A 24,618-nucleotide genomic window follows, 5' to 3' on the forward strand; every position below is an offset into this window, starting at 1 on the left:
TAAAAAAAAATAATCAGGTGAGGAAAGTTAAGAGCTTAATACATGCTTATTTGTTCATCCTCAAACAATGGACTCCTCTTCTCCCCTTTTTGCTCCTTCCTACTATTTTTTTCTAGTGTTTTGCACAGAACCTTTTGCCCTTTTTTTTTTACTTTATTACCACTACTACATATTTAGGAATTGTGGCAGGGATGTGCCTGATACCCCCTCCATCTGCTTGCTCACAAAATGGATTTCCATCAACCTCATAGCATCTTTCAGCTGCGGGTCAAATGGACCTTTGGCTGTCTAGGGTGAGGAGGGGGATATTATGGGTTTTCATGCCTGCAGCATTTATGGTTCTCACAAACTATTACTAAAGTGTTGCAGGCCAGGAGGGCTTCCCCCAGACTCTTGGGTATTCAGAATCATTATTTATTTCACTTTATTTCATTGCATGCCTCATCTCTTGAGAAAAGCGGCAGAACCACAGGATTTTTCCCTTTCTAAAGTGACATTTGCAGTGGATCAAATATGCCTGTGGGGATTGGCACAAGTATTCAGTATTCTCCAGTGTCTTTTCTAGACTGACAGATGGATAGTGTGGGGTCAGGGAGGAGGTTCTCCACATGATACATACGTTACCAATAGGATTACTTATCAAACAGCATGTCAAGTATAGCAGCAGAGTTGATCCTCTAGCAGCATCTTCCTGTTGCAAAGTTACACCGTAACACCGGCTGCCTGGAACAGGCTGCTGCTCTCCTCAGACCAGCTCCATTTCATTGAAGTGCTCTTTTTTGTAAACTCAATTTCTGAGAGGATGTGTTTGTCACTCTGGGACCCATAACTCGGACTGTATGACAACTAGGCCCTCACAATACCTTGCATTGTAACTTCTAGAGAAAGATCACTCTGACAATGACTGAATCTGATTGGTGAAGCCTGTTCTGGTATCGGTGAGTGTATATCCTCATTGGAGGGGATTTTAGAATCTTCAGCTAGGCCCTGCAGAAGCCAGAGCCTGCAGTGGTCAAATTCTGGGCCTGAACTGCATAAAATTATTAGTTAGGCCCTTTTCTCCCGTTTATGCATCCAAATTTAGAGGTCTTCAAGTTCTGTAATTTCACTTCTCAGGAAAAGTTGGAGGTGTGATCATTCTAGTCCCGGTGGAGCAGATTGGGTTGGGTTTCTATTCAGTTCTTTTATTGGTACAGAAACCAGACAGAACTTTGAACCTAAAATCTCTAAACACCTAGCATTGTAGTGACAAGTCCATGGTGAAGTCTCTGAGATCAGTCATAAACAACATAAAGTGTAACAAGTTCATGGTGTCCATGGACTTCAAGCATGTGTCCTAGTGTTTCCTGATCTGGGAAGGTCATCACGTCCTTCCCAGACTCACAGCCAAGTCTCATCATCATCAATTTTAGGCTCTACTGTTTTTGGTCTGGCAACAGCACCAAGATCAGGGCAGTTATGGATGCTTTTTTGAGGGCAAGGGTGGTGATCATAAATCCTTACTGGGACAAGCTGTTAATCAAGGCAAGATTCTTGTCTTTATACCCAACTTAACTTGTTAAGTGCCAACTCTTACTTCCCCCTTACTCAACCCCATGGTAGCAGTGTCCCCCAGAAGGGATCAGAGAAACAGATTTATCGTAAGTATATAAATCCTATTTTTTTTTCCTTATGGATGCCACATTCCTGTTACCTTTTCATTTGGACATGGCATCTATTTTTCCAGTGCCAAATCTGAGTATTGGATATCTTTGTAATCATCTGCAACTGGATGTAGACTTTAGTACTCCACTTAATTGTGACAGTATTTTAGAAAGGAGTAATACATTGCTTGGCTATGTTTATATTACTGAATACATAGTGCACGCACCACAACAAGGGCGGTAGTAGCCGACTTGCCCACAGCAAATGTCAATGCAATACCCATACTTTTGCATTCTGTCATAGTATGGAAACTGAAAACCATTCACAAATACCAAAGTCTGTCAGCTTATATTTTTAGGTCTAAATGGTGTGTAACTTGTAGCTTGGGCATTTTGAAATCTGTTTGGTAACATATTGTTTGCAGAGGTTCACATCCGCAAGCAGCACACCTACTTGGAAACTCCGCTGAAGTGTCGCTTCTGCCCTGAAACGTTTCATGAGCGTTACATTCTCCGGCAGCATCAGCTGAGCCACAGGAATGAGGTGCAAGTAGCAATAAAATCTGGGAAACAAAACACAAAGACCGACCACAAGAATGTGAGTAAACTGCTTTCACAACTCAAATATATTATATATACTTATATATTTTATATCCGAATATCTCTTAAACTATGGGTAGTTGGACATTGCTGCTCTATGCAAAATTCTGTAAGATGAGTCTGGAGAGAGGAACAGAAACTGGGTAAGGGTAAGGGGATATTGCACAAATTATAATGTCAAGTTAAAGGGGCACTCGCGAAGATACAATTTTGTTTCTACATCAGCATAACATGTGTTAATTGATATATTGGTTGAATAGGCTCAATAATGTAAGTATAATTACTTGAAATAGAAAAGATGAAAGAAAAATACCCAAAACTATTTTTTTTGGGGGGGGGGGGGGGGGGGGTGAGGGGTAGATAAGTAAACCTTGTTTTATACATTGCTTAGATTGTTATAATATGGTAGTGCAGTGTGTGTGGTCTCTTTTATGTACATTTTTTTTTTCTATTATCTGCTGATAGGTGGATGGACAAGATTCGGAAACAAAAGATGAATTTGCATGGAACTTTGTACCGACGAATGGGGAGACGCAGTTGTATTTGAAGATTGACGGGAATGAGCAGTCTGGCACTGTGACTGAATTACACAGCATCCCCATGCAGGTGGAGGATGGCAGCATTGTACAAGCTATAGTGGTGCAGAGCGCTGACCAGATGAACACTGAAGTGTATGAAGTTCAGGATCTGGGACAAGTTCTGCAGCCACTGGTGGGTCCTCACTCCTCTGAACCCATAGTCATAGCCATGGACCCTTCTACCATTATTCAGCCCACACAGAGTGGATTGGAGCAGGTATGTGGACATGGCAATTAAACAATGTCACACTAGTGTTTGATAATACAGACAACATACTGAATACGTTTTCTAGAAGATATTTCATCATCAGTTATTTATGACACCACTAATTCTGCAGCGCTGTATCATCAGTGTCACATCAGTGTCTGCCCCTTTGGAGCCTACACTCTAAATTCCCTAACATTTTTGCACTCCACATTGAACTTCCTAAAGGTTTTGCCAGTATTAGACAATTTGGGATAATGTGTATTTGAAAAACACCAGAACCATGTTGTGGCATTTTGTTACTTGCATCTAGTCAGCTCTGCCAAACACTGATTATTTTTCTTTCAGTGCATGGCCTGAAGTAGAGCAGACGCAACACTCCCACTTATAGACACTGTTTCATCTATGTTAGGGCTCTTCAGTGCAGGCTATTTTTTTCTCCTCCACATGCAAAGTGCTTTAGAGACAACCTAATTGGAATAATGAAGAGTAGCTTCATACTGTACCTAACATATTTCTTGTGGGGTTTATAATTCCTATATTGTGTTCTCTATTTGAAGAGCTTGAACCCTGAGTGTAGCCTCCAGGAAACGGACACTTCTGAGCCCCCAATAACAGCCAGGAAGGGAAAGAGGATTCAACTAGTCACCCCGGAAGAACAGATGGGTAAGAATGTTCTCTCTTAATGTAAACTAATGTTTAATACAGAAACTGTTAACTAGATTTAATTAATTTTTATCAGATACAGTGATGGGTCTGACCTCCATGTGTAGTTTTATAAAAGGTAATCAAAGGTTTTGCTGTGTTATAGAATATCAGATAGGGATGTGTGTGTGTGTGTATACATTATTACACACTATATTAGCTAAAAATAATCTGTTAATTTATGATTTAGGGTTTAATTTGTTAAATCGGCAAATGTTTAACAATTAAACTGGCGGTTGTACAATTATGTTGCAGTGTGTTTCCCATTTATTCTCAAGACTAGGGGTAAGCAGTGGACTAGTTTAGAAAGAATTTCTGATGTTCGAAACGGACACATCTCGGCTTTTCAGATGCACTATTTCCCAGATTTTATTTGTGAAAGACTTAATAGGAAAGCTGGGGTTATGAGAGGAACATAAGGAGGAAATTCCCTGTTTGAATATAGAGGCACTGCTCCAGTCTGGGGAAAGGGTTAAGGGCCACCGTTGGATCCGTAGCTATTTATAAAGGTCCCGTTTTTAAACATGGCTCCTATAGAGCTGTGGTGCCTTCTTCCTCCCAACAGTTAAGGTTAATATCTGGGGTCACTATGCTGAGAGGGAGAGGTCGTAAACAAGAATATTGAGGTCATTGCTAAATTTGGCCCAAATTTTGATGGAGATGCAAGGCCAAGTACAGGTACGAGGCAGGGTCTGAGGTTCTGAAGAATGCGGAGCAGGAGCCCTTGTGAGCCCACCACATATCGATTTGCTTTGTGCTAGTAGTTGGGTAAAGTTGGGTTCATGCATGTTTGGTCAATTATTTGAAATTTTAATCCCCAAACCCTTAATATGTTTGGATTGCCAGGTCAAGGGGCATTTTTCTAGTACAGGTTTGACTCTTGCAAAACCGAAATGCTCACCATAAATATTTGCGAGGCTAATTTTTCCTTTGTAATAGGCAGTCAGGCTCCAGGCACCAGCTTCTAAAACTGGTGAAAAGAAAATAATTTTAACTTGCACATATCTGACTGGTCACTAGAAAACGTCGCACCTTTCAATGTCGTCCCTTTCATTCTAGAAAAAAAAAAAAAGCTACAATATGATGATGTTGTGGTTTTGGTAACCTCCTATTACTAATATGCCTTTCATTCTGACAGAGGTAAAGCTACACCGATGTAAAGACTGTGATAAAGCGTTTGCGACCGGCGTAGAGCTCCTCAAGCATAAGAAATATCATAAGCCAGAAAACCTGTTTAAGTGTCCTTTTTGTGAACATGAGACCACAGAGGTATGTAGATGTGGCAGAGTTTGCACTAAAATGTGATTCATGCTCCATTGTAACTGAAATTTATAATGTTTCTTTTCCCTTTATATACAATCTATGTACTGGACAAAACTTGTCATGTTGTATTTGTTTAGTGGGGCGTTCCTATAAAACTTAAGGCGCTGTAATGATTGTCCTTGAAAGACTGTTCTTTCCTGAAACTTGTGCAAATTTTGTGGGATGAGACATTTTCTGGGCAACAGGATTTTATTGTATCTTTTGTTTGTGTAGGCCGTTGATCTGATACTGCATGTCCAGGTTCATGGTGATAATCGTCCATTTAGTTGTGAGCACTGCAGCTTCGCCACCACTGATTCCTTCAAGCTGTCCAGACACATGAGGACACACACAGGTCAGTGAGGGCTGGGAATCATTTTAGTACTTGCCAGATACAACTATACTATTTCCTGTCTGTCTGCCAGCAAACTCTTATTCTATCCACTTTCTTTTTCACTTCTGTTCTCACATCTCAGGAATGAGAAATACACTATATGGACAAAAGTATTCAGATGCTTGACCATTACACCAACAGAGACTGTAATGACATTGTATTCAAATACATATACTTTAATATGAAGTTGGTCCCCCCTTTTTGCAGCGATAGCAGCTTCCACTCTTCTTGGAAGGCTTTCCACAAGATGTTGGAGTGTTTTTCTGTGGGAATTTGTGCCCATTCATTCTGTAGAGCATTTATGAGGTCAGGCACTGATGTTGGAAGAGAAGGCCTGGCTCGCAATCTCCGTTCCAGTTCATCCTAAAGGTGTTCGATATGGTTGAGGTCAAGTTCTATGCGGGCCAGTCAAATTCTTTCACACCGAACTCATCAAACCATGTCTTTGTAGTCCTTGCTTTGTTTATTGGGGCACAGTCAGGTTGGAATAGAAATGGGTAATCCCCAAATAGTTGCCACAAAGTTGGAAGCATAGCATTCCAAAATGAAGCATTAAGATTGCTCTTCACTGGAGATAAGGAGCGTAGACCAAACCATGAAGAACAGCCCCATACCATTATCCCTCCTCCACCAAACTTCACAGTTGGCATAATGCAGTCAGACAAGTAACATTTTTCCAGCATCTGCCAAACCCAGACTCGCCCATCTGGCTGCCAAACAGTGAAGCGTGATTCATCACTCCACAGAACACGTTTCCACTGCTCCACAGTCCATTGTCGGTGTGCTTTACACCACTCCATCCGACGCTTAGTACTGGTCTTGGTGATGTGAGGCTTGCATGCAGATGCTCGGCCATGGAATCCCATTCCATTAAGCTCCTGTTGCACAGTTTTTGTGCTTACATTAATGCCGGTGGAAGTTTCGAACTTTTCAGCTATGAAATCAGCAGAGCATCGGGGACTTTTATGAGCATTAGCAGTCGTTGATCCCGCTCTGTGATTTTACGTGGTCTTCTTCGGTCTTTCTTCTTCGTGGCTGAGTTGTTTGTTCCTAAATGCTTCTACTTTCTAATAATATCACTTGCAGTTGACTGGAGTATCCAACAGGGACGAAATTTCACGAACAGTCTTATTGCAAAGGTGGCATCCTATCACAGTACTACGCTTGAAGTCACTGAGCTCTTCAGAACGACCCATTTTGTATCACAAATGTTTGCAAATGGAGACTGCATGACTAGGTGCTTGATTTTATACACCTCTGGCAACGGGTCTGATTGAAGCACCTCAATACAATAATTAACAGTTGTGGCCAAATACTTTTGTCCATATAGTGCATGAGCAGTTAGTTTCTCAGAGATTATAAGGGGTTTATAGACATTGAATGATTGTTTTGTTTGTGACTAGTTGTGCTATTAAACTGCATTTTGTTTGACATGGATATTGGATAGTGATTATTGAGATTTTTTTTAGTGATTGATAAAGATCTAGTTATAGGACTTAATCTACAATATATTTTTATTTTGGTAAACCTTTTAAGGTCATTTTATTTTCTCTTTCATCCAGTCTGGGGGACACTGCTTACCATGGGTTGTGGAGAGAGCTTGGCGAGTTGGCACCTAACTAGTTAACTTTAGTACTGCCGACAGACCCCTCCCCTCTACAATCCCCCTGCCACCTCTTGTTCAGTTTTTTTTAGGTGCCCGCGGAGTTGGGCAGTGTTTTTTAGTGCTTAGTATAAATTTATATACTTTGATTTTATTCTTTTATTTTTTAACTTTCTGTTACAGGTGGCAATGCTGGAGTGTGTTCTACTATAGAGAACACACTCACAGCTGAGCAGCGCAGGCACTCCCCTGTCAGATGAGAGCCAGCGGCTCTCACTGACAGGGACAGGAGGAACGGGTGTCTGAATTGGTAGTGACAAGCGGTCTCGCGGACCGCTGTCACTCCTGGAGCCTCCCCGATAACCGGCGCTGCCACTGCAGGCATAGAGCGCCGGTTATCGAATGTTTCAGTTGGCGGTGGCCATCTTGGATTTCGGGAAGGAGATCCTAAGGAGAAGGCTATACCTGGATCCCCCCTCATGCATAGGAGGGGGCATCGGGTATTATCCGCTGCGGAGACCTCCCCTGGAGGTCTCCACTACTCTGCTACAAAAATACCTTTTATTTTTTAATCGGCCACAGAATCGCTGCAGAAGCAGCATTACTGAAGGGGGGGAGTTAACACATAGAGCTCCCCCCTCCTTCCTGAGAGAGAGATGGTTTGTCCCAGTCTTCTGGCGCCAAGGAGAAGCCCGGGAACAGGGAACAGATCTGAGGGAGCAGGCACCAGGATACTGCTGTTGGACTTCTCCCCTATTTTGGCCTATGGGCTAAGTATCTGTTTTATTTAAACACATATTCTGTGTTGCTGTGTACAATTGAGCTAGTAGGGATAATTTTATAGTTCTCCTACCTGGTTAAATTTTAACTTGTGTTTAAAATATTACAAGTACAACTTTTATATCTAGATTAGTTGATTCTTGTAGTTATTTTCCCTCTACACACACATATCTCTCTCTCTCTCTCTCTACTCAGAAAAAAAATATTTTTTTCAGTTTAAATCTGTCTGTTTGGTGTGCCTTCCTTTATAAAAATGTCAGATAAGGGAAAGGGAGCTATGGCAAAATATTTCACATGTTCAAAATGTCATGTAAAATTACCTTGTGGGCAGAAGGACCCGTTGGCGCTCTGCTCTGTTTGTGATGTAGGAGTCCCCCCAGCGCAATCCCAAAAGGTGGCAGCCCCTCCATCGGAGGAACCGGCCTGGGTGGCCTCCCTGACACAGTCGGTTTCCTCTTTAGCCCACATGGTTTCTCAATCCAATCAATTGTTGGCTAGTGTGGCAACTTCGGTGGCTAATAATCCTAGTACACCGTCGGCCCTCCCTGTTTCCTCTGGTTCTGGTGGAACGTCCATACCAGGACCTTCCTCACTACAGACGGACCAAGCCCCTGTTCCCACAGAGCCGCCATGGTCCGCAGCTTTTTTAAAGGGTTTGAATAAACTGAACCAGTTACTCGAATCCCCGAACATTCCGCCTGCTAGAAGAAAGCGGCTTAGATCTGATAATACCCTTATGGTCCTTTCAGATTCTGAGGAGTTTTCAGAGGAAGAGGGGGAAATTAACTCTGATTCTGACCAGGTTATACCTTTGGGACAGGATGAAAGCTCTAAGAACCAATTTATTAACGATTTGGTTTTAGCAGTAAGACAGGCGTTGGACCTCCCAGAACCGGAGGATCCGATTCCTAGAGACAGAAATCTTTTTAAGAAGGCCAAAAGAAAGGCTAGCCGTTTTCCCCCTTCCGTAGAACTTAAAGATATTGCAGAAGGAGCCTGGAAACAGCCTGAGAAAAGCTTCACTGTTCCCAAAAGATTTTCTTCCTTGTATCCATTGCAGGAAGAGGATGTGGTTCGCTGGGAGAGTATTCCAAAAGTGGATATTCCTATAGCCCGTTTGGCCAAGCACACCTTACTCCCAGCCCCAGGTTCTGCATCTCTGCAAGATGTCAATGACCGCAGGGTAGAATCCCAGCTGAAATCTATATCTGCGGCTGCGGGTTCTTCCTTTAGGCCCACATTTGCTTCAGCTTGGGTTGCTAAAGCCATGGAAGCATGGGCAGACCAGCTAGCAGAAGCCTTACAGGACTCCGAGTTACTCCCCCTGGCTTTGCATTTGAAGGAGGCATCGGGGTACCTGTACGAGGCGGCCCAGAACACAGCGGCTGTATCTTCTTCTATTCAGGCTGCATCTATCTCAGCAAGAAGAATGTTATGGCTGAAATCCTGGGAAGGCGATGCTGAACCAAAAAGGTCCATGGAAACCATTCCTTTCTCAGCAGCAGGTTTGTTCGGCCCGGAGTTGGATACCCTGATTTTACAGGCAACAGGTGGCAAAATCACTTCCTTGCCTGTATTTCCTAGCAGGAGCAGAAACCCTAGGGTCAGCTCCTTTCGTCAGCCCTTTTGGGGGACCTCCTTTCCTAAAGGACAGTCCTTTAGAGGCAGACAACCCAATTCTCGAGGCTCCTCAGCCAAGGGGAGATCCTCGTTTGCAGCTAGGCGCCAGGCCTCCAAGGCCCAGGAGAAGCCTACGTCCTGACGACCACTCTGTTATTCAGGGGGCGCCAGTGGGGGGACGTCTGTCTTTGTTTCAGGAACAATGGGCAGAGTCCTCCCAAGATACTTGGATTCGGGGTATTATATCCGAGGGGTACAGAATAGACCTGTTAGGCCCGGCTCCACATCGTTTTTTCCAGACTCCGCTACCCCGAGATCCTTTAAGAAGACAGGCTATACAGGATTGTGTCGCCTCTCTTCTTTCTCAAAAAGTTATCTGCAGGGTTCCAGATTTCCAGAAGGGACAGGGGTTTTATTCGAACCTGTTTCTGGTCAAGAAACCGGATGGCTCCTTTCGTCCCATCCTAAATTTAAAGGGCCTCAATGTGCACTTAAGGGTGGACAAGTTTCGTATGGAATCCCTAAGGTCGGTAATAAACGGCTTAGAGAAGGATCAGTTTATGGCGTCCGTAGACATAAAGGACGCATACCTCCATATTCCTATATGGATTCACCATCGGTCTCTCATAAGATTCTCGGTGGGATCCTTCCACTATCAGTTTCGGGCCCTCCCCTTCGGCCTCTCAACAGCGCAGAGGGTTTTCATGAAGGTCATGTCAGTTATGGCAGCATGTCTTCACCTTCAGGGAGTCCAGGTCGTGCCTTATTTGGACGATCTGCTCATCAAATCCTCCTCAGAGATTTGCTTACGTCATCACTTGTCCCTCACCTTGGTGGTTCTCGAGGGCCACGGATGGCTGATCAATTTAAAGAAATCCCAGATGGTTCCATGTCAATGCATGTTTTTTCTAGGCCTCATCATGGACACCAGCCAGCAAAAGGTGTTCCTGCCTGTGGAGAAGATCGCTTCAATTCAAAGCATAACATCCCAGGTCTTGTCTTCCCCCAGCCCCTCAATGCACTTGTGCATGCGGCTGCTGGGAAAGATGGTGGCCTCCTTCGAGACCATCCCCCTTCGGTTGAGCCCATTCTCGTTGTTTCCAGTGGGATCTGTTGACAAAATGGTCAGGATCCCACCTACGCTTTGATCTCCAGATGATCTCTCTATCCCCGAGGACGAGAGAATAACTCCAGTGGTGGCTGATTCAGGATCACATGATAGTGGGCAGGTCCTTCGCTCCATGGTCATGGATCATAGCCACAACAGACGCCAGCCTGACAGGTTGGGGGGCGGTAATCCTACACCTCAGACTCCAGGGCATTTGGTCGGTTCAGGAGTTGACCCTGTGTATAAACGTGCTGGAATTGAAGGCTATTCTTTTAGCCCTCCGGGGGGCCCAGTGCCTCCTTCAGGGCTACCCTGTCAGAGTTCAGTCCGACAATGCCACGGCAGTGGCATATGTCAACAGACAGGGAGGAACCAGGAGTGTAGCTGCAATGAATGTTGCAGCTCAAATCTTGATTTGGGTAGAACAATATGTTCCAGCAATATTCATTCCAGGAATAAGAAATTGGGAGGCCGACTACTTAAGTCGAAATCAGATGATGCCAGGGGAGTGGTCACTCCATCCGGAAGTGTTCCAGACCCTGGCTCAGAAGTGGGGTCTTCCAGGATATAGATCTCATGGCCTCCAGACACAACAGGAAGGTTCACAGATTTTGCGCAAGGGCAAGAGACCCCTTAGCGGTGGCAGTAGACGTTATGACGATGTCATGGGACTTCAGGTGGGGATACCTGTTCCCTCCGATTCCCATGCTTCCTCGTCTGCTCAGACGAGTAAAACAGGGAGGTCTGCCAGTAATTCTAATAGCTCCCTCATGGCCGCGCCGAGTCTGGTACGCAGACATACTCTCTATGGCAGAAGGTGTGTGGTTTCGTCTTCCATCTCGAGATGACCATCTTCTGCAGGGTCCCTTCCGTTACCAGAATTTACCTCAACTCACTTTAACGGCATGGCTGTTGAAGCCAGCCTCTGGAGGGCTAGAGTCTTGTATATTCAGCCTCCCTATGTTTTGCCTACAGAGCCGTGGGATCTCAACCTGGTGCTGGACATGCTTAAAGGGCCTCCCTTTGAGCCTTTACTTGTGACCGATTTGAAGTGGTTGACCTGGAAGGTCCTCTTTCTTCTGGCTATTGCATCTGCGCCTAGGGTTTCAGAATTAGGTGCTCTGTCTTGCCGGGAACCATATCTAGTTTTCCACGAAGACAGAGCAGTGTTAAGAACCCTCCCTTCCTTTGTTCCTAAGGTAGTTTCGGCTTTCCATCTGAACCAGGAAATTGTAGTTCCGGTTTTTTCTCCCTCTTCCCATTCGGATTCAGATTCTATGGAAAAGTTAGATGTGGTTAGGGCTCTCCGCATTTATGTAAAAAAAACTTCTCAAGTGAGGCGTACTGATTCCTTGTTCGTTCTGTATGATGCCAATAAGAGAGGCTGGCCAGCCTCAAAACAGTCCATTGCAAGATGGATTACGGCTACCATTAAGCAGGCTTACATAAAGGCTAACCGTCAGGTGCCAGAGAGACTTACGGCCCATTCCACCAGATCGGTAGGGGCGTCATGGGCAGCGAGAAATGGGGCTTCTGCAGACCAGCTTTGCAGGGCAGCCACCTGGTTCTATGTCCACACCTTTACAAAGTTTTACCAGTTTAATGTATTTGCTTCTGCGGATTCAAATTTCGCTCGTAGTGCTTTACGACTTGGGCTTTCAGAGTAGTCCCACCCTTTAGGGGCTGCTTTAGAACGTCCCCATGGTAAGCAGTGTCCCCCAGACTGGATGAAAGAGAAAAGAGGATTTATGTACTTGCGTTAAATCCGTTTCTCTGATTCCGTTTGGGGGACACTGCGATCCTTCCCTTCTGCTTTTCTTTTGTGTGCTCTTGTTTGACTGCCCTTTTCTCCTTGGGCTTTTTAATTAACTGAACAAGAGGGGGCAGGGGGATTGTAGAGGGGAGGGTTCTGTCGGCAGTACTAAAGTTAACTAGTTAGGTGCCAACTCCCCAAGCTCCCTCCACAACCCATGGTAAGCAGTGTCCCCCAGACGGAATCAGAGAAACGGATTTAACGTAAGTACATAAATCCTCTTTTCTCCTTCATCCTTTCTGGGGGACACTGCTTCCATGGGGTTGTATGAGGGACATGGTGTAGGCATTCAAATAGTTAACTTCCTGCCAACAGGTTATATCGCCTCTACAACCCTGTGCAAACATCAGTGTGTTTTGAGTGCCAGAGGAGTAGGACACCCACACCTTCTCCCAAATCGGTGTTGGCACGGATTCACGCGCTTGCTTGTCTGCGGAGATCCCAGCGTTGAAATGGAGATGATGAAGACTGGGGGTACTCACTTCCTCTCCTGCCCCTTTAACAAACAGCAGCAGGGCTGGATGTGAACTTGAGCCTTGTCGGTCAGACATCCACCTCCTCAAAAGCAGAGACCCTTTTCAGGTAGAATCTGCTTGGTTTACGTCCTTTGTTTGGGACCTGGACTGGTTAAATCTGTTTCTGGACTCTCCTAGAACCAAGCGTCAGGTCCACTTATCCTCTCCTCTCACTTTCTGACTCAGAAGGGTCTTCGGTGGAGGAAAGTGATGTATCTGAACCCTCAAAGAATCAAGGCATTGAGGATCTGGTTCTGGCAGTTCTCCAGGCATTGAATCTTTTGGATCTAGTGGAACCTCGGTCAGACCTAGGCCTCTTTAAGCACAGGAAACAGCAGGTTGTCTGTTTTCCGGCATCAGTGAAGCTTACAGATACAGCTGTATCAGCTTGGAAACTGCCAGATCGTAAATTCGATTATACAATGTAGATTTCCTATTCGCTAATACCTGCAGGGTTTAGATATGGCCGCTGGGAACAATTTCCTAGGATGGATATGCTGGTGACCAGATTGGTTAGACATACTACTCTTCCAGTGCCAGGTTCTGCGGCAATCCCTGATGCCACTGACCGCAGGATGGAGGGTTTTATTAAATCCATCTTCCTGGCAGTAGGTGCCTCACTAAACCTTGTTTTAGCTTAGATTTTTGCCCTCTCTTCAGCCTCTCATCAGATTATAATTTTTATACATATATGTTTTAATTTTACTGTATATGCACAACTATATATGTAGTGTTGGTATGTATTATATCATGTATCAATATGCATTATGTTTTTATAAATAACAATAGATGATAAAAAGTTAATCACACAGCTGTGGTTGCGAATTACAAGTGGTTTCCACTATAAATAGACTCAGAATAGAGGGTGGAGCTATCTTGAGAAAGTCAGTTGTTTCTGACAAAACGCGTTGACTGCTTCATCTTTGCTACTTTTAATATTGGACTATATTTTCCTCAGTACGGTCCTTTCCAATTTTGTTACCTTTTTTGGATGTCTATTGTTCACTCAGATCTCGGTCACCAAGTACCCGGACTCCTCTTCAGTTATATAGATATATGTAAGGATAAGAGATCCTCCTCTTTAATAACTAACATATTTTCTCTGAGAGTGATTATTTACCACCTGTGTGCATATACTGGATCGTGGACATTATTTAGGCTTATATATCAGCCACCACATCACATGAGTTTTATTGGCATACCTCTTTAACTAAAGAGAATGAGTTATTTATACACTCTGATTCAGAGATTCTATCCTCTTTGCAACCCGCACAACTATACATCAACTGGATTGTGGATTCCATTTGGGCTGAACTTATTTATAAATATTGGGGACGTTTTCTCGCCAACAGCCAAACTTGTACTATTTTCTATATAAAGATCAAGCTGGACCGTGGATTTGAATTTGGGCTGAGCTCATATTGAGAAAGGGGGTGGACTCTCCCTATAAGCCACTATATTACTAGGGCAAGTTTATACTACCTTTTACCCAAGACCGATATAACTCTGAATCTGATATTGCACTATTTATGATTATAGACTGTTTTCTTACACAGCTGTTTATGGACATAAATTAGGAGTGGACTGGACTGCCCAGCCACCCTATTTTGTAGTAGTATATACTTATTATTTTAATTGTTTTTATTAGGTATCTTTTGCTATATTAATCTCACTGCAATTGTGTTTGCATTATTGATTTTGAGTCAATAAATGTATTTTTCTATACAGAATTTCCACCACAGTTTTATGCATAATAATTTATTTTTTTCTACAATCGCCTCACTAAGACCTAGGTTATCTTCAGCGTGGGTCACCCAGTGAAAAAGAGACCTGGGCTCGCCAGCTGGCAGCAGGGTTACAAGACTCAGATCTTCTTCCCCTGGCTGTACATTCAAAGGAGGCCTCGGGTTATCTGTGCACAGCCTCAGTTCCTCATCTTTTTTGGCATCTGCAGTAGTGACCCGTAGGACTTTCTGTCTGAGGTCCTGGAATGCAGACGCAAAGGCAAAGAAATCTCTGGAGGCTCTTCCCTACTCTGGTTCAGTCCTCTTTGGCCCTGAATTAGAGATAATTATCTGTCAGGCCAAGGGAGGTAAGAATACCTTCTTTTCATTGAGTATCCCTGAACCAAATAGGGTTCCCAGGTTTGGATCCTTTCACCAACCTTTTCAGGGGGGCCTTTGATGAGACGTCATTCCCAGAGGGTTAGAGACCCATACTCTGACATCCAGTCCCAGGCGCCCAGATTTTCCGGCAGCTTGACTGGACCTTCCCCTCTCCGTGAACACGGGGCTAGGCGGGCGCCTGCTGTGGGTCAGAGTTCTTGGAACAGCATCCTCCCAGGACTTGAGGAGTGGGGGGCATCATACAAGGGGTGCAGCCCCTTGGAGGCCATGTTCTCCCAGATTTACTGTAGCAGCAGGGAGCCCTGGAATATATTTCATTGTGTCCTTGTGAATTGTTTTTGGTTCACCACAAGTTTGACCACATATAGGTAGAACCAGGGAGTGTTCTGGTTGTGTAGGAAGGAGTTCCCCATTTGTTGCAGTTGAGGCCCCTCTAAAGAGTCAGGAGGGAAAAGCGAGACATGGCGTTGTCTGCAAAGCCTTTTTTTTTTTTTTTTTATTCCTTATTATTTTTTTCTTCTTCCTTTCACATGGAGTCCTGCAGATACAGTTGCAAACAAAGAAGGTTTACAGCATGGTGTGAAAGCTGAGGTGCTGCTGTGAAATTTAAGGGCGCTCACGTGGGGTGATATCAGCAGCAGAGTGGAAATCGCCATCACTGCTTTCTTCCCCCATGCTACAAACAGGAAAGTTGAATTTTGAAAGAAAGCGATGTTGACAAATGAATAATGCACTGTGTAATCCATAGTGCAGCGGTTCCCAAAGTGTGCGTCGCGGCTTCCAGGGGTGCCGTGTCGCTGTCACAGGGGTGCCGTGGCCAGAGGAAAAAGCAAACAAACAAACTTGCCATTCCGGTGGCGCCCGGGACCCAGCATTCTCCTCCCTCTTCGCATTGAATGTCGGGCGTAATGCCATCACGTCCGACATATTCAGTGAGCAGCGGCAGGAGAGAGAAGGATGCTGGGTTCCGGGCGCTGCCAGATTGGTAAGAAGACAGAAGTGAAGATAGAAGAAAGAAGGCCAAGTATGGTAAGTAAAGAAATTGAGGGGAAATGGTGATAGGAAATAGCAATGGAGGGGCAAAAGTATGGAGGGGGCACAGAGTGTGAGGATGAAGGAGGACACAGAGTGATGACTCTTTGTACATGTTGTTGTTTTAGTTTGTTTGATCTTATTCCTCCTAATATTGGCTGTAAATTATTCTTTGATAAAAAAAATATTCTTTTCCCTTGGATTTGTGTATTATTTTTGCAAACAACTTACTAAGTATTTCTGTCCTGACCTAAATACTTATTACGTTATTTTCACCCAGCTACTTATAAAACAGTACTTTGTGTAAAATTCTCATTTACATCTGCCATTGTTTGTGCATCACTATACTGTCACTTTATCTAATGTTTGCGTTGGTAGTTATAAGTGGTATTATAAATTATGATTGTTAGCACAGCATTGTCTGTGTAACTTAATGGGAGTTTGGTGGGGGAGGCATTAATGAAAATTGTTCTACAACCTGACTGACATGTTTTATAGAAAAAGTGAGGGTGCCAATAGCATCTGTTGCATATTTATTGTTGTTTTTTTAAATTGTACTAAAGATAAGTTAATGAAGAACAGTTTTCATAAATACTCTAATACAGACATTAGTTAATTTTTAACTCTACAAATAGATGTTTAGTTGAACGAGGAACAAAAGAGTCTTTTTAAAGATTCATATGCAGATTTTCCAGATCTGTAGGTCTTAAATCAGTGATGGGCAACAGGCGGCCCTCTTAGCCTTTACCTATAGCCCGCCGGCTTCTTCCTGCTTTGTCACATGTGTTTGTTATAGGTGTAACACTTGTTTAAAATGCTTGCTGCTATGTTCTTACAGATGGGGTCTCTTGATTAAATGTGTTCTTTTAACTTTACCATTAATTTTGGTAATGAAAAGTAATGTGTGGTCCTTTTAAAGGTTAGAGGCCCACACCATGTTTCAGGTTGAGCATTACTGTCTTAGATGAAAAAGAAACTGTGCCCAATGTGATACTAACTAGCTTTCTACTTCGTCATATTATCCTACATCCACCGCCTCTTTATTTTGCTGATGTTTTCCCTTTCATAGGTGAGAAGCCATTCACGTGTTCTGTGTGTCAGGCTAAGTTCACACAGAAGACTAGCATGGAAATGCATATTCTGAGGAAACACACAAAGGAGTTACCCAAACTTCACTGCCCACTGTGTAATACGGTCCTCACAGGGAAACACAGTCTAAGTAAGTACTTGTTAGCATGTTGATAGTGGGAGTGTTTATTTAAAACAAACAATAATTATAATGGAGCATGTGCAACCCCACCCCCCCCACACACACACACACACACCTGTCTATGAAAATCAGATGGTTAAACAAATGGGGTGGGGGATGAATCATCACTACCAATGTTTATTTATAGAGCCCCACAGATTCTGTAGTGCAGACAGTCATCATACAAATAAAACATAAATTAATACAAAGAGAGTGCAAGAGAAGAGAGTTGGTGTGGCCAAGCAGAGGTGTATCTTGTGACAAGGGCAGAGATGTATGGGGAGGAAGTGTTAGTGTGGGCTTTGTAATTGAACAGAATTCTGTAAGGGATAGGGAGCCAGGGAAGGGATTTACGGAGAGGAGAGAAAGAGGAGTCTAGCCTTTGCATTCAGGGTGGCTTGTAGAAGGAAGGAGCGGGTTATTGGAGGGTCAGAGATGATGATTTTAAAGTAGTCCAGGTGGAAAATTATGAGCAAGTGTCCCAGTCGAGGGTGACACATAGGTAGCGGGAGAGCATGATGCTATGGACTATGAGGGAGATGTGTAGGGGGGGAAAGCTAATGAGCTCTGATTTGGACATGTTAAATTTAGAGGCAGTTGGACACACAGCATAGGAAAGAGGGGGAGAGCTTCGGGGAGGAAAGGTAGATTTGAGTGTTGTCTGCATAGAGGTGATAATGTAGACCAAAGGATCTTATGAGTTTGCGAGAGAGGAGGTGTAGTGAGAGAAGAGCAGAGGGCCAAGAACAGATCCATGAGGTACCCCTATAAATAGATATAGGGAGAGGAGTCTGAAGTAGATACGCTGAAAGAGTGGCCAGAGAGGTAGGAGGAAAACCATTAAAAGGCACTGTTGCAAAGACCAAGGGACTGAAGGCTGTCATTGAAAAGAGTGATCGGCTGAGAATTCAAAGAGTATAAAAAACCCCCCAAAAAAAACCCACTTCTTTCTTAGGGTTTCTTGAGGATCACTAAAAAGCTTGTCTTGATGATGTGACTCTTATTATCAAGTCTTTGGTTGAGGGCTTAATGGAAAATAGTTCACTTGAAATGATCACCAATGAGCAAAACTTGAGTTGTTGATAGGGCAACCGTATCCTTTGCTGCCTCACACAGGAACTGGGAGCTGGTACCGCAGGTGAAGAAAAATCTGTACAGAAGTAACCATTGGAGGGACACCTAGTGTGTTACCATAAAACAAAATGGACAAATAACTGCTCTTTATTAGTGGTGTAGTGTGGTAGGGCACCAGCATGTCAGATCTTCATGTTGATTGGTTGAGAGGTTCTTGCCTGGGAAATGAAAGAGAATAGAAATACACATACAAAACCATGAGGTACAGGGGTACCGTTTAAGGCTATTTGAGGTAGGCCTGATCACATTGTTAAACAAGAGTCTGAGTGGCACGGTATCTGATATGGGGATCATAAAACTGTGGTATGGAAATTAGTGCAGATTTTTTTTATTTTTTTCATTTTTTTTTTTAAGTTACTTTAACTTCTATGTTCATAGTGAAATCCAGAATAGAAGGTGCTTGATGAGGAATTAAGAGTGATGTTATTTACATCTGCTTTGTTGGTGTAAGCAAGGGCTGTTTAGGAGAACAACAATCTTTTTAAGCCAAGATTCTGAACTGTTTCTTACTTCCCCAAAAATCTTAGGTGTTCCATGCTATGGCAGCATCCACTTGTGCATGGTGGGGAAGACTATAAAATGTCGGCTTAAATAGATTTAATAATCTGACAATAGTTGTGTATATGACAGATTCTCAAAATCTTGATTGGCATTTTCCTTGAGGTCCCGCAACTGCTTATCGCTGGTGACCATGTGATTATTTTTCATTTCTTTCAATGTGTGTTTTTACTGAAAAACACATTTTATGAGGGGAAAAAAGGCTAATTATACATGGTCTATATTGCATTCTGTTCATGTTTACAAGAACATAAGCAAAAAAAGACAATACGCACCTTAAAGAAAATGGTAGTTGGTGAGAGAAGAAACTACTAGTAGATTTCTGTCAGACGTAGGAAAGAGAATTTAACCCAACAGTCCTACTGACTTTCTCTAGTCCAATGTTTGTCATGTTGTCCGGCGTAAAACATTTCACTTTAGCGATGGCCAATGAGAAATCAAGTGAAAAGCACCAAGAATGAGCAGACGTTTGTGTGCTGTAAATATAAACTTTGTTAGATTGTGTTGTAATTTAGAGACATTTGGAAGCTCTGTTTGCACTGTTCAGGTCCGATTAGAAATATGGCCCGAGTAAATGCTTTTACAAATTTAGCCTGTGTGAGATGCAACCACCTAAAAGCGGAGGCGAGGGGATAGCATTACATTTTACTTGTCTAATGGGATCCATGAATCCTTTGATCTAGCCTCAGAGCTTTGTATTACAAGAATTTTTACTGGCTCATAACCAAATGTTTGTTCAGTTCACCTCCAGAGATTTTACAGGCCCTTCTCTGCAAGTGCACTAGGGGCTCTTCATCTGGGGGTGCAGAGAAGGCTGCTTTGAGAACCCCATTGATTAGGGAGAATTGATGATTACTCTATATTCTGTAGTCTAATTATCAACATCAGGTAAAATCACCTGTTAAAATATTTCCTTTAATTTTTCAGAGATTCACATCCGGAAACAACACTCTCACTCAGAGGCTGAGATGAAATGCCGCTTCTGCCCTGCCACGTTTCACGAGCGCTTTGTCCTCCGGCAGCACCAGAAGACCCACAGAAATGAGAAGAGCTCAAGGTCTAATGTGTCAGGGGTCAGCTGCAAGCGGAAAAGAGTTCGGAATGAGACTGGCATGAGAAAGGTGAGGCAATAGTAAAGATCTGAGAATGGGCTTATAAGATGTAAATTAAGAGTGAGTCATTACAGACAGTTTAGAAAATAAAACAATTTGCACATTTCAAATAATTTATCAACTCTTTGCATGCAAAACATAAAAAATGAAAAACTGGCCAAACTCGATATATACATAAGACTACTGACCTAGGTGCTCACCTCAAGCAGGAAAAAACTTGCTACATACACTGACCAGTGGAGGTGACAGTCAGAGTTTCAAATGAAGCAAATATATCAAAAGATCATTTTTTAATCCAAAGAATCTCTGGAAACATGCAGAGAATATCTGTATAAGCAGTGCGTTCTGACGGTTATTCCATCAGTTCATTAGGAAACCTTGGGTGGTATAAGGAATAATACATACATTATTACATATATTAGCTGTTACCTCCAATTTATGTGACGTGTATGAAAGCCAGGCCTACAGTGAAGATTTTGCCCATTAACTATACACACAGTCTAAAAGCCCCACACACCAGGGCATGAAAGACCTGTTGGGGAAACTAGAAGCCAAGTGGCCTATGTAATGTCATCCGTCGAAATGCGAGTCAGAAATTTATAGATTTATTTGTACTGACCTATTGTAGTGCATGTTTTTTGTAGGTTTTCATTTTCAGCAGGATGGCACATTTTTACTAGGTTTTTCTCTTTCATCCATCTGGGGGACACCGCTTAACCATGGGGTTGAGTAGGGTAGGAGGAGTTTGTCACCTAAATAGTTCATTTACAAGCTGCCGACAGGCCCCTCTCCCTGCCAACCCCCACAGGAACTGTTTTCTGTAGGTGCCCAAGGAGTTGGGCTGAAGATCAAGAGCTGCTGAACAGTGACATTATTCACTGTTTAGGACTTTTTTTTTTTTTATTTTTTTTTTATTTTAAAACTTTTTTTTACTTACTTTATAGCAACAGACGGGTGTGCTCTGTAGTAACAGAGCACACTCGTCGGGAGAAGCAGCTGCCAGCAGGGAACCGAACGGCTCTCGCTGACCGCTTCAGGACACTGTGTGAGAGTTTCTCACAGTGTGACAAGCGGTATGTACAGACGGCTGTCACACTGCTATACAGGATACCGGCGCTGCCACAGGCATAGAGCGCCGATAGTCCTGTCTGTCCCGGGGGCCATGTTGAAGGAGGTAAATGGAAGATACCAAGTCCCCTCCTCGGTGGAGGAGGAGGAGGAGGAGTTACTTGGTAATTGGCCGGACAGAGCACGGTTCTACAAGGGGCACCAGGAAAACAGTGCACAGGCGATTCTACTTGATGAAGTAGAATATCCCCGGCACACTGCGGGCGGGGAGAATGTGGAGCGCAGTAGAGGTGGCGGTTAATAATAGAACCCCACCCACCCCTGCTGACAGGGCGGTTGGATGGTCCCAGTGGTGCCAAAAGTGGTCGAGGGGAAGGAGACTGCAGCCATTTCACGAGAATACAGCTGCTGGCAGGCTTCACCCTGGTTAAGTACATTTTATATACTCTCTATATGTAAGATAGGGAAGTATAGACTTTCTGGGCACATATTTGTGAGGGCATAATATTTAAGATTGTAGCTCTCATATTTGGCAGAAATACTATATTTTGACTAAGTCATAGATTAGTTTGTATTTTCTGTGAAAATATCTTGTGTGTATATGCCTATACTTTATTTTGCTGTGTGTTGGCTTTATTTTCTGTAAAAAAAAAAAAATGTCTGAGAAAAGGAAAGCAACACGTGCCAAGTTTTATTCCTGTTCCAAATGTAACACTAAATTATCTGGTGAACATCAGGACCCAGGGGTGCTTTGTGCTTATTGCGCTGGTGCGTCAGTTGCTGCACAGCCTAGCGCCAGCTCCATTCCAGTAGCAGATCCTCCTGAGTGGGCGCCTGTTTTGACACAAGGGGTTTGTACCTTGGTCAAGCTATTATCTAAGACCACTGAAAGTCCAGCGGTAGCTGCGGTGTTACCTTCTACCTCTGGAACGGTATCTCCCATTAATTCAGGCATTTCTACGGAGAGGACAGGTTCTTTGCCCCTGGCAGTAGGACAATCTCCTTCCCTAGCGTCTCGGGTATCACCCCCTTCAAGGGAGCCGGAATGGCCTGCAGTGGTAAAAGGTCTGGATTAGTTAAACCATTTGTTAGATAACCCTAGACATTTACCTTAGAATAAGAGACATAGATCAGCAATTTCACTTTTTCTTTTGTCTGACTCCGAGGGTTCCTCTGAGGAGGAAGGTGAATTGTTAGAGGACTCTGATCCTTCAGTAGTGGAATCAGAGGAAATTTCTAGATATCGGGGTATGGACGATCTGGTTAAAGCAGTACGTCAAACCTTGGGTTTTGTAGATTTGGAAGAGACTAGGTCTCTGGACCGGTCTCTTTTTAAGAAGGCTTCAAGATAGGCGATCAGTTTCCCTCCCTTTGCAGAGTTGAGAGAGATTGCAGAGGCTTCCTGGAAACAGCCAGACAAAGTAACAAAGTTTGCTATGCCTAAAAGGTTTGTGTCATTATATCCTCTGCAGGAGGAGGATATGGCTCGCTGGGAACAGTGGCGAGGTTAGTCCGCCAGACTACATTGCTGGTACCAGGCGCAGCTTCTTTACAGGATCCGACTGATCGTAAGTTGGAATCTTTTTTGAAGTCGCTCTTTATAGCTGCTGGTACAAATTTTAGACCCGCGTTTTCATCAGCTTGGGTTGCAAGGGCAATGGAAGCATGGGCTGGCTGGGCAGTTGGTATCTGCTTTGCAGGATTCGGAGCTGCTTCCCTTGGCTATGCACTTAAAGGAAGCCGCAGGGTACGTGTATGGAACAGCCCAGAATTCAGCATTCACTTCTTTTATTTCGGCTACAGCTGTAGCGGCCAGGAGAACATTATGGTTGAGGTCTTGGGATGCGGATGTGGAATCTAAGAGATCGTTAGAATCCCTTCCTTGCGCTAGTGGAGTGTTTGGTCCAGAATTGGACTCCATGATTTCGCAGGCAACTGGAGGGAAGACCATCTTTTTGCCTGTCCAACGTCTAGGACTCTGAGGTTTAGTTCCTTGAGACAGCCCTTTCGAGGGAGTGTTTTTTAAAGGGGTCAGACGGTTAAATCAAGATCTTCTGGTGGTAGGAGACAATCTTTTCAGGGAAGTTAATCTTCATCCTCCTCTTCCGGACGCCCCTCTAAGCTTCCGGATAAACCGGCCGCAAGACGCCCACCCTCCTCTATTGGAGGCAGAGTCATCAGGAGACAAATGGATTCAGGGAATCCTAACTAGATTTAGTGGGGCCAGCTCCTCACAGGTTTTTTGTAACCACTTTGCTCCGACATCCACACAAAGACAAGCAATGCTCCACTGTGTTGATTTGCTTCTTTTGCAGGGAGTTATTGTAGCGGTTCCGGAGGATCAATGGAGGCAGGGGTTTTACTCCAACCTCTTTTTGGTCCAAAAGCCAGATGGCTCGTTCAGGCCAGTATTGAACCACAAGCAGTTAAATCTTCATGCCAGAGGGGTGCAAATAGTGCCCTACCTGGACGATTTGTTAATAAAAGCTGCATCAGCGCAATTGTTGGAACAACATCTTCAATTTACTAATCGGGTTATGGAGAGACATGGTTGGCTCCTGAACTGCCCGAAGTCCCAGTTGATACCTTGTCAAAGGATGTCATTCCTGGGACTAATAATGGACACGGCATGTCAGTGTTTTTCTTCCAGAGGACAAGATAGGGTCCCTACAAGAGGTGAGTAACATGGTTCTTTCCTGCAGGAGGTCGTCGGTCCTTCTGTGCATTAGACTGTTAGGAAAGATAGTGGCATCTTTCGAGACTCTCCCTTACGGCAGAATCCACACTCTGTGTATTCAATGGGACATGTTGAAGAAATGGACAGGGTCCCATCTGAAGTTAGATCGTCAGCTGGTGGTGGTCTCACAGGAGGCGAGAGAGTCTCTCAGATGATGGGTTGTGAGGGACAATCTGATGGAAGGCAGATCCTTTGCTCCGTGGTCTTGGATCTTCGTGTACACGAACGCCAGTCTCAGGAGGTGGGGGGCAGTGGCTCTTCACCTGAGAATACAGGGACTTTGGTCAGTGCAGAAGTTTGCTCTTCCCATAAATGATCTAGGATTGATGGCCATGTTGAAGGCATTACAAGGAGCACAGCGTGTTCTGCAGGGAATGCCAATTCGCATTCAGTCCGACAATGCTGCAGCAGTGTCGTGCATGAACAGGCAAGGAGGCACGAGGAGTGCAGGAGCAATGGAAGTGACACTTCAGATTTTAGCTTGGACTAAAAAATATTGTCAGCAGTCTTTATTCCAGAAATTTAGAACTGGCAAGCGGACTATCTAAGCCGGCACGAAGTTCTGCCGGGAGAATGGGCTCTTCATCCGGAATTTTTTCAGTTGTTGGTAGGTAGACAGGTGGGGACTTCCGGATCGAGATTTGATAGCGGTGCATCTCAACAGAAAGGTTCCAGAGTTTTGCGCAAGGGCAAGAGATCCACTGTCAGTGTGTGTGTTGACTATGCCATGGGACTT

The 24,618-nt window shown here is 43.9% G+C and overlaps 1 protein-coding gene across 5 annotated transcripts in view; it reads left to right on the forward strand.

Annotated features, from left to right (window-relative positions):
• Nucleotides 1-24,618, forward strand: part of LOC142094377 (uncharacterized) — a 55,065-nt gene that overhangs the window by 24,957 nt on the left and 5,490 nt on the right. For all 5 annotated transcript variants that reach the window (XM_075176454.1, XM_075176455.1, XM_075176453.1 and 2 more), the window contains 7 exons: nucleotides 2,069-2,241; nucleotides 2,709-3,038; nucleotides 3,587-3,692; nucleotides 4,870-5,000; nucleotides 5,268-5,388; nucleotides 17,094-17,243; nucleotides 19,893-20,086. In XM_075176454.1, coding sequence (XP_075032555.1) covers nucleotides 2,069-2,241; nucleotides 2,709-3,038; nucleotides 3,587-3,692; nucleotides 4,870-5,000; nucleotides 5,268-5,388; nucleotides 17,094-17,243; nucleotides 19,893-20,086 — 1,205 coding nt within the window. The remainder of the gene's footprint in view (nucleotides 1-2,068; nucleotides 2,242-2,708; nucleotides 3,039-3,586; nucleotides 3,693-4,869; nucleotides 5,001-5,267; nucleotides 5,389-17,093; nucleotides 17,244-19,892; nucleotides 20,087-24,618) is intronic.

This window comes from Mixophyes fleayi, chromosome 6, assembly GCF_038048845.1.
Source record: "Mixophyes fleayi isolate aMixFle1 chromosome 6, aMixFle1.hap1, whole genome shotgun sequence".
Classification (NCBI taxonomy): Eukaryota; Metazoa; Chordata; class Amphibia; order Anura; family Limnodynastidae; genus Mixophyes; species Mixophyes fleayi.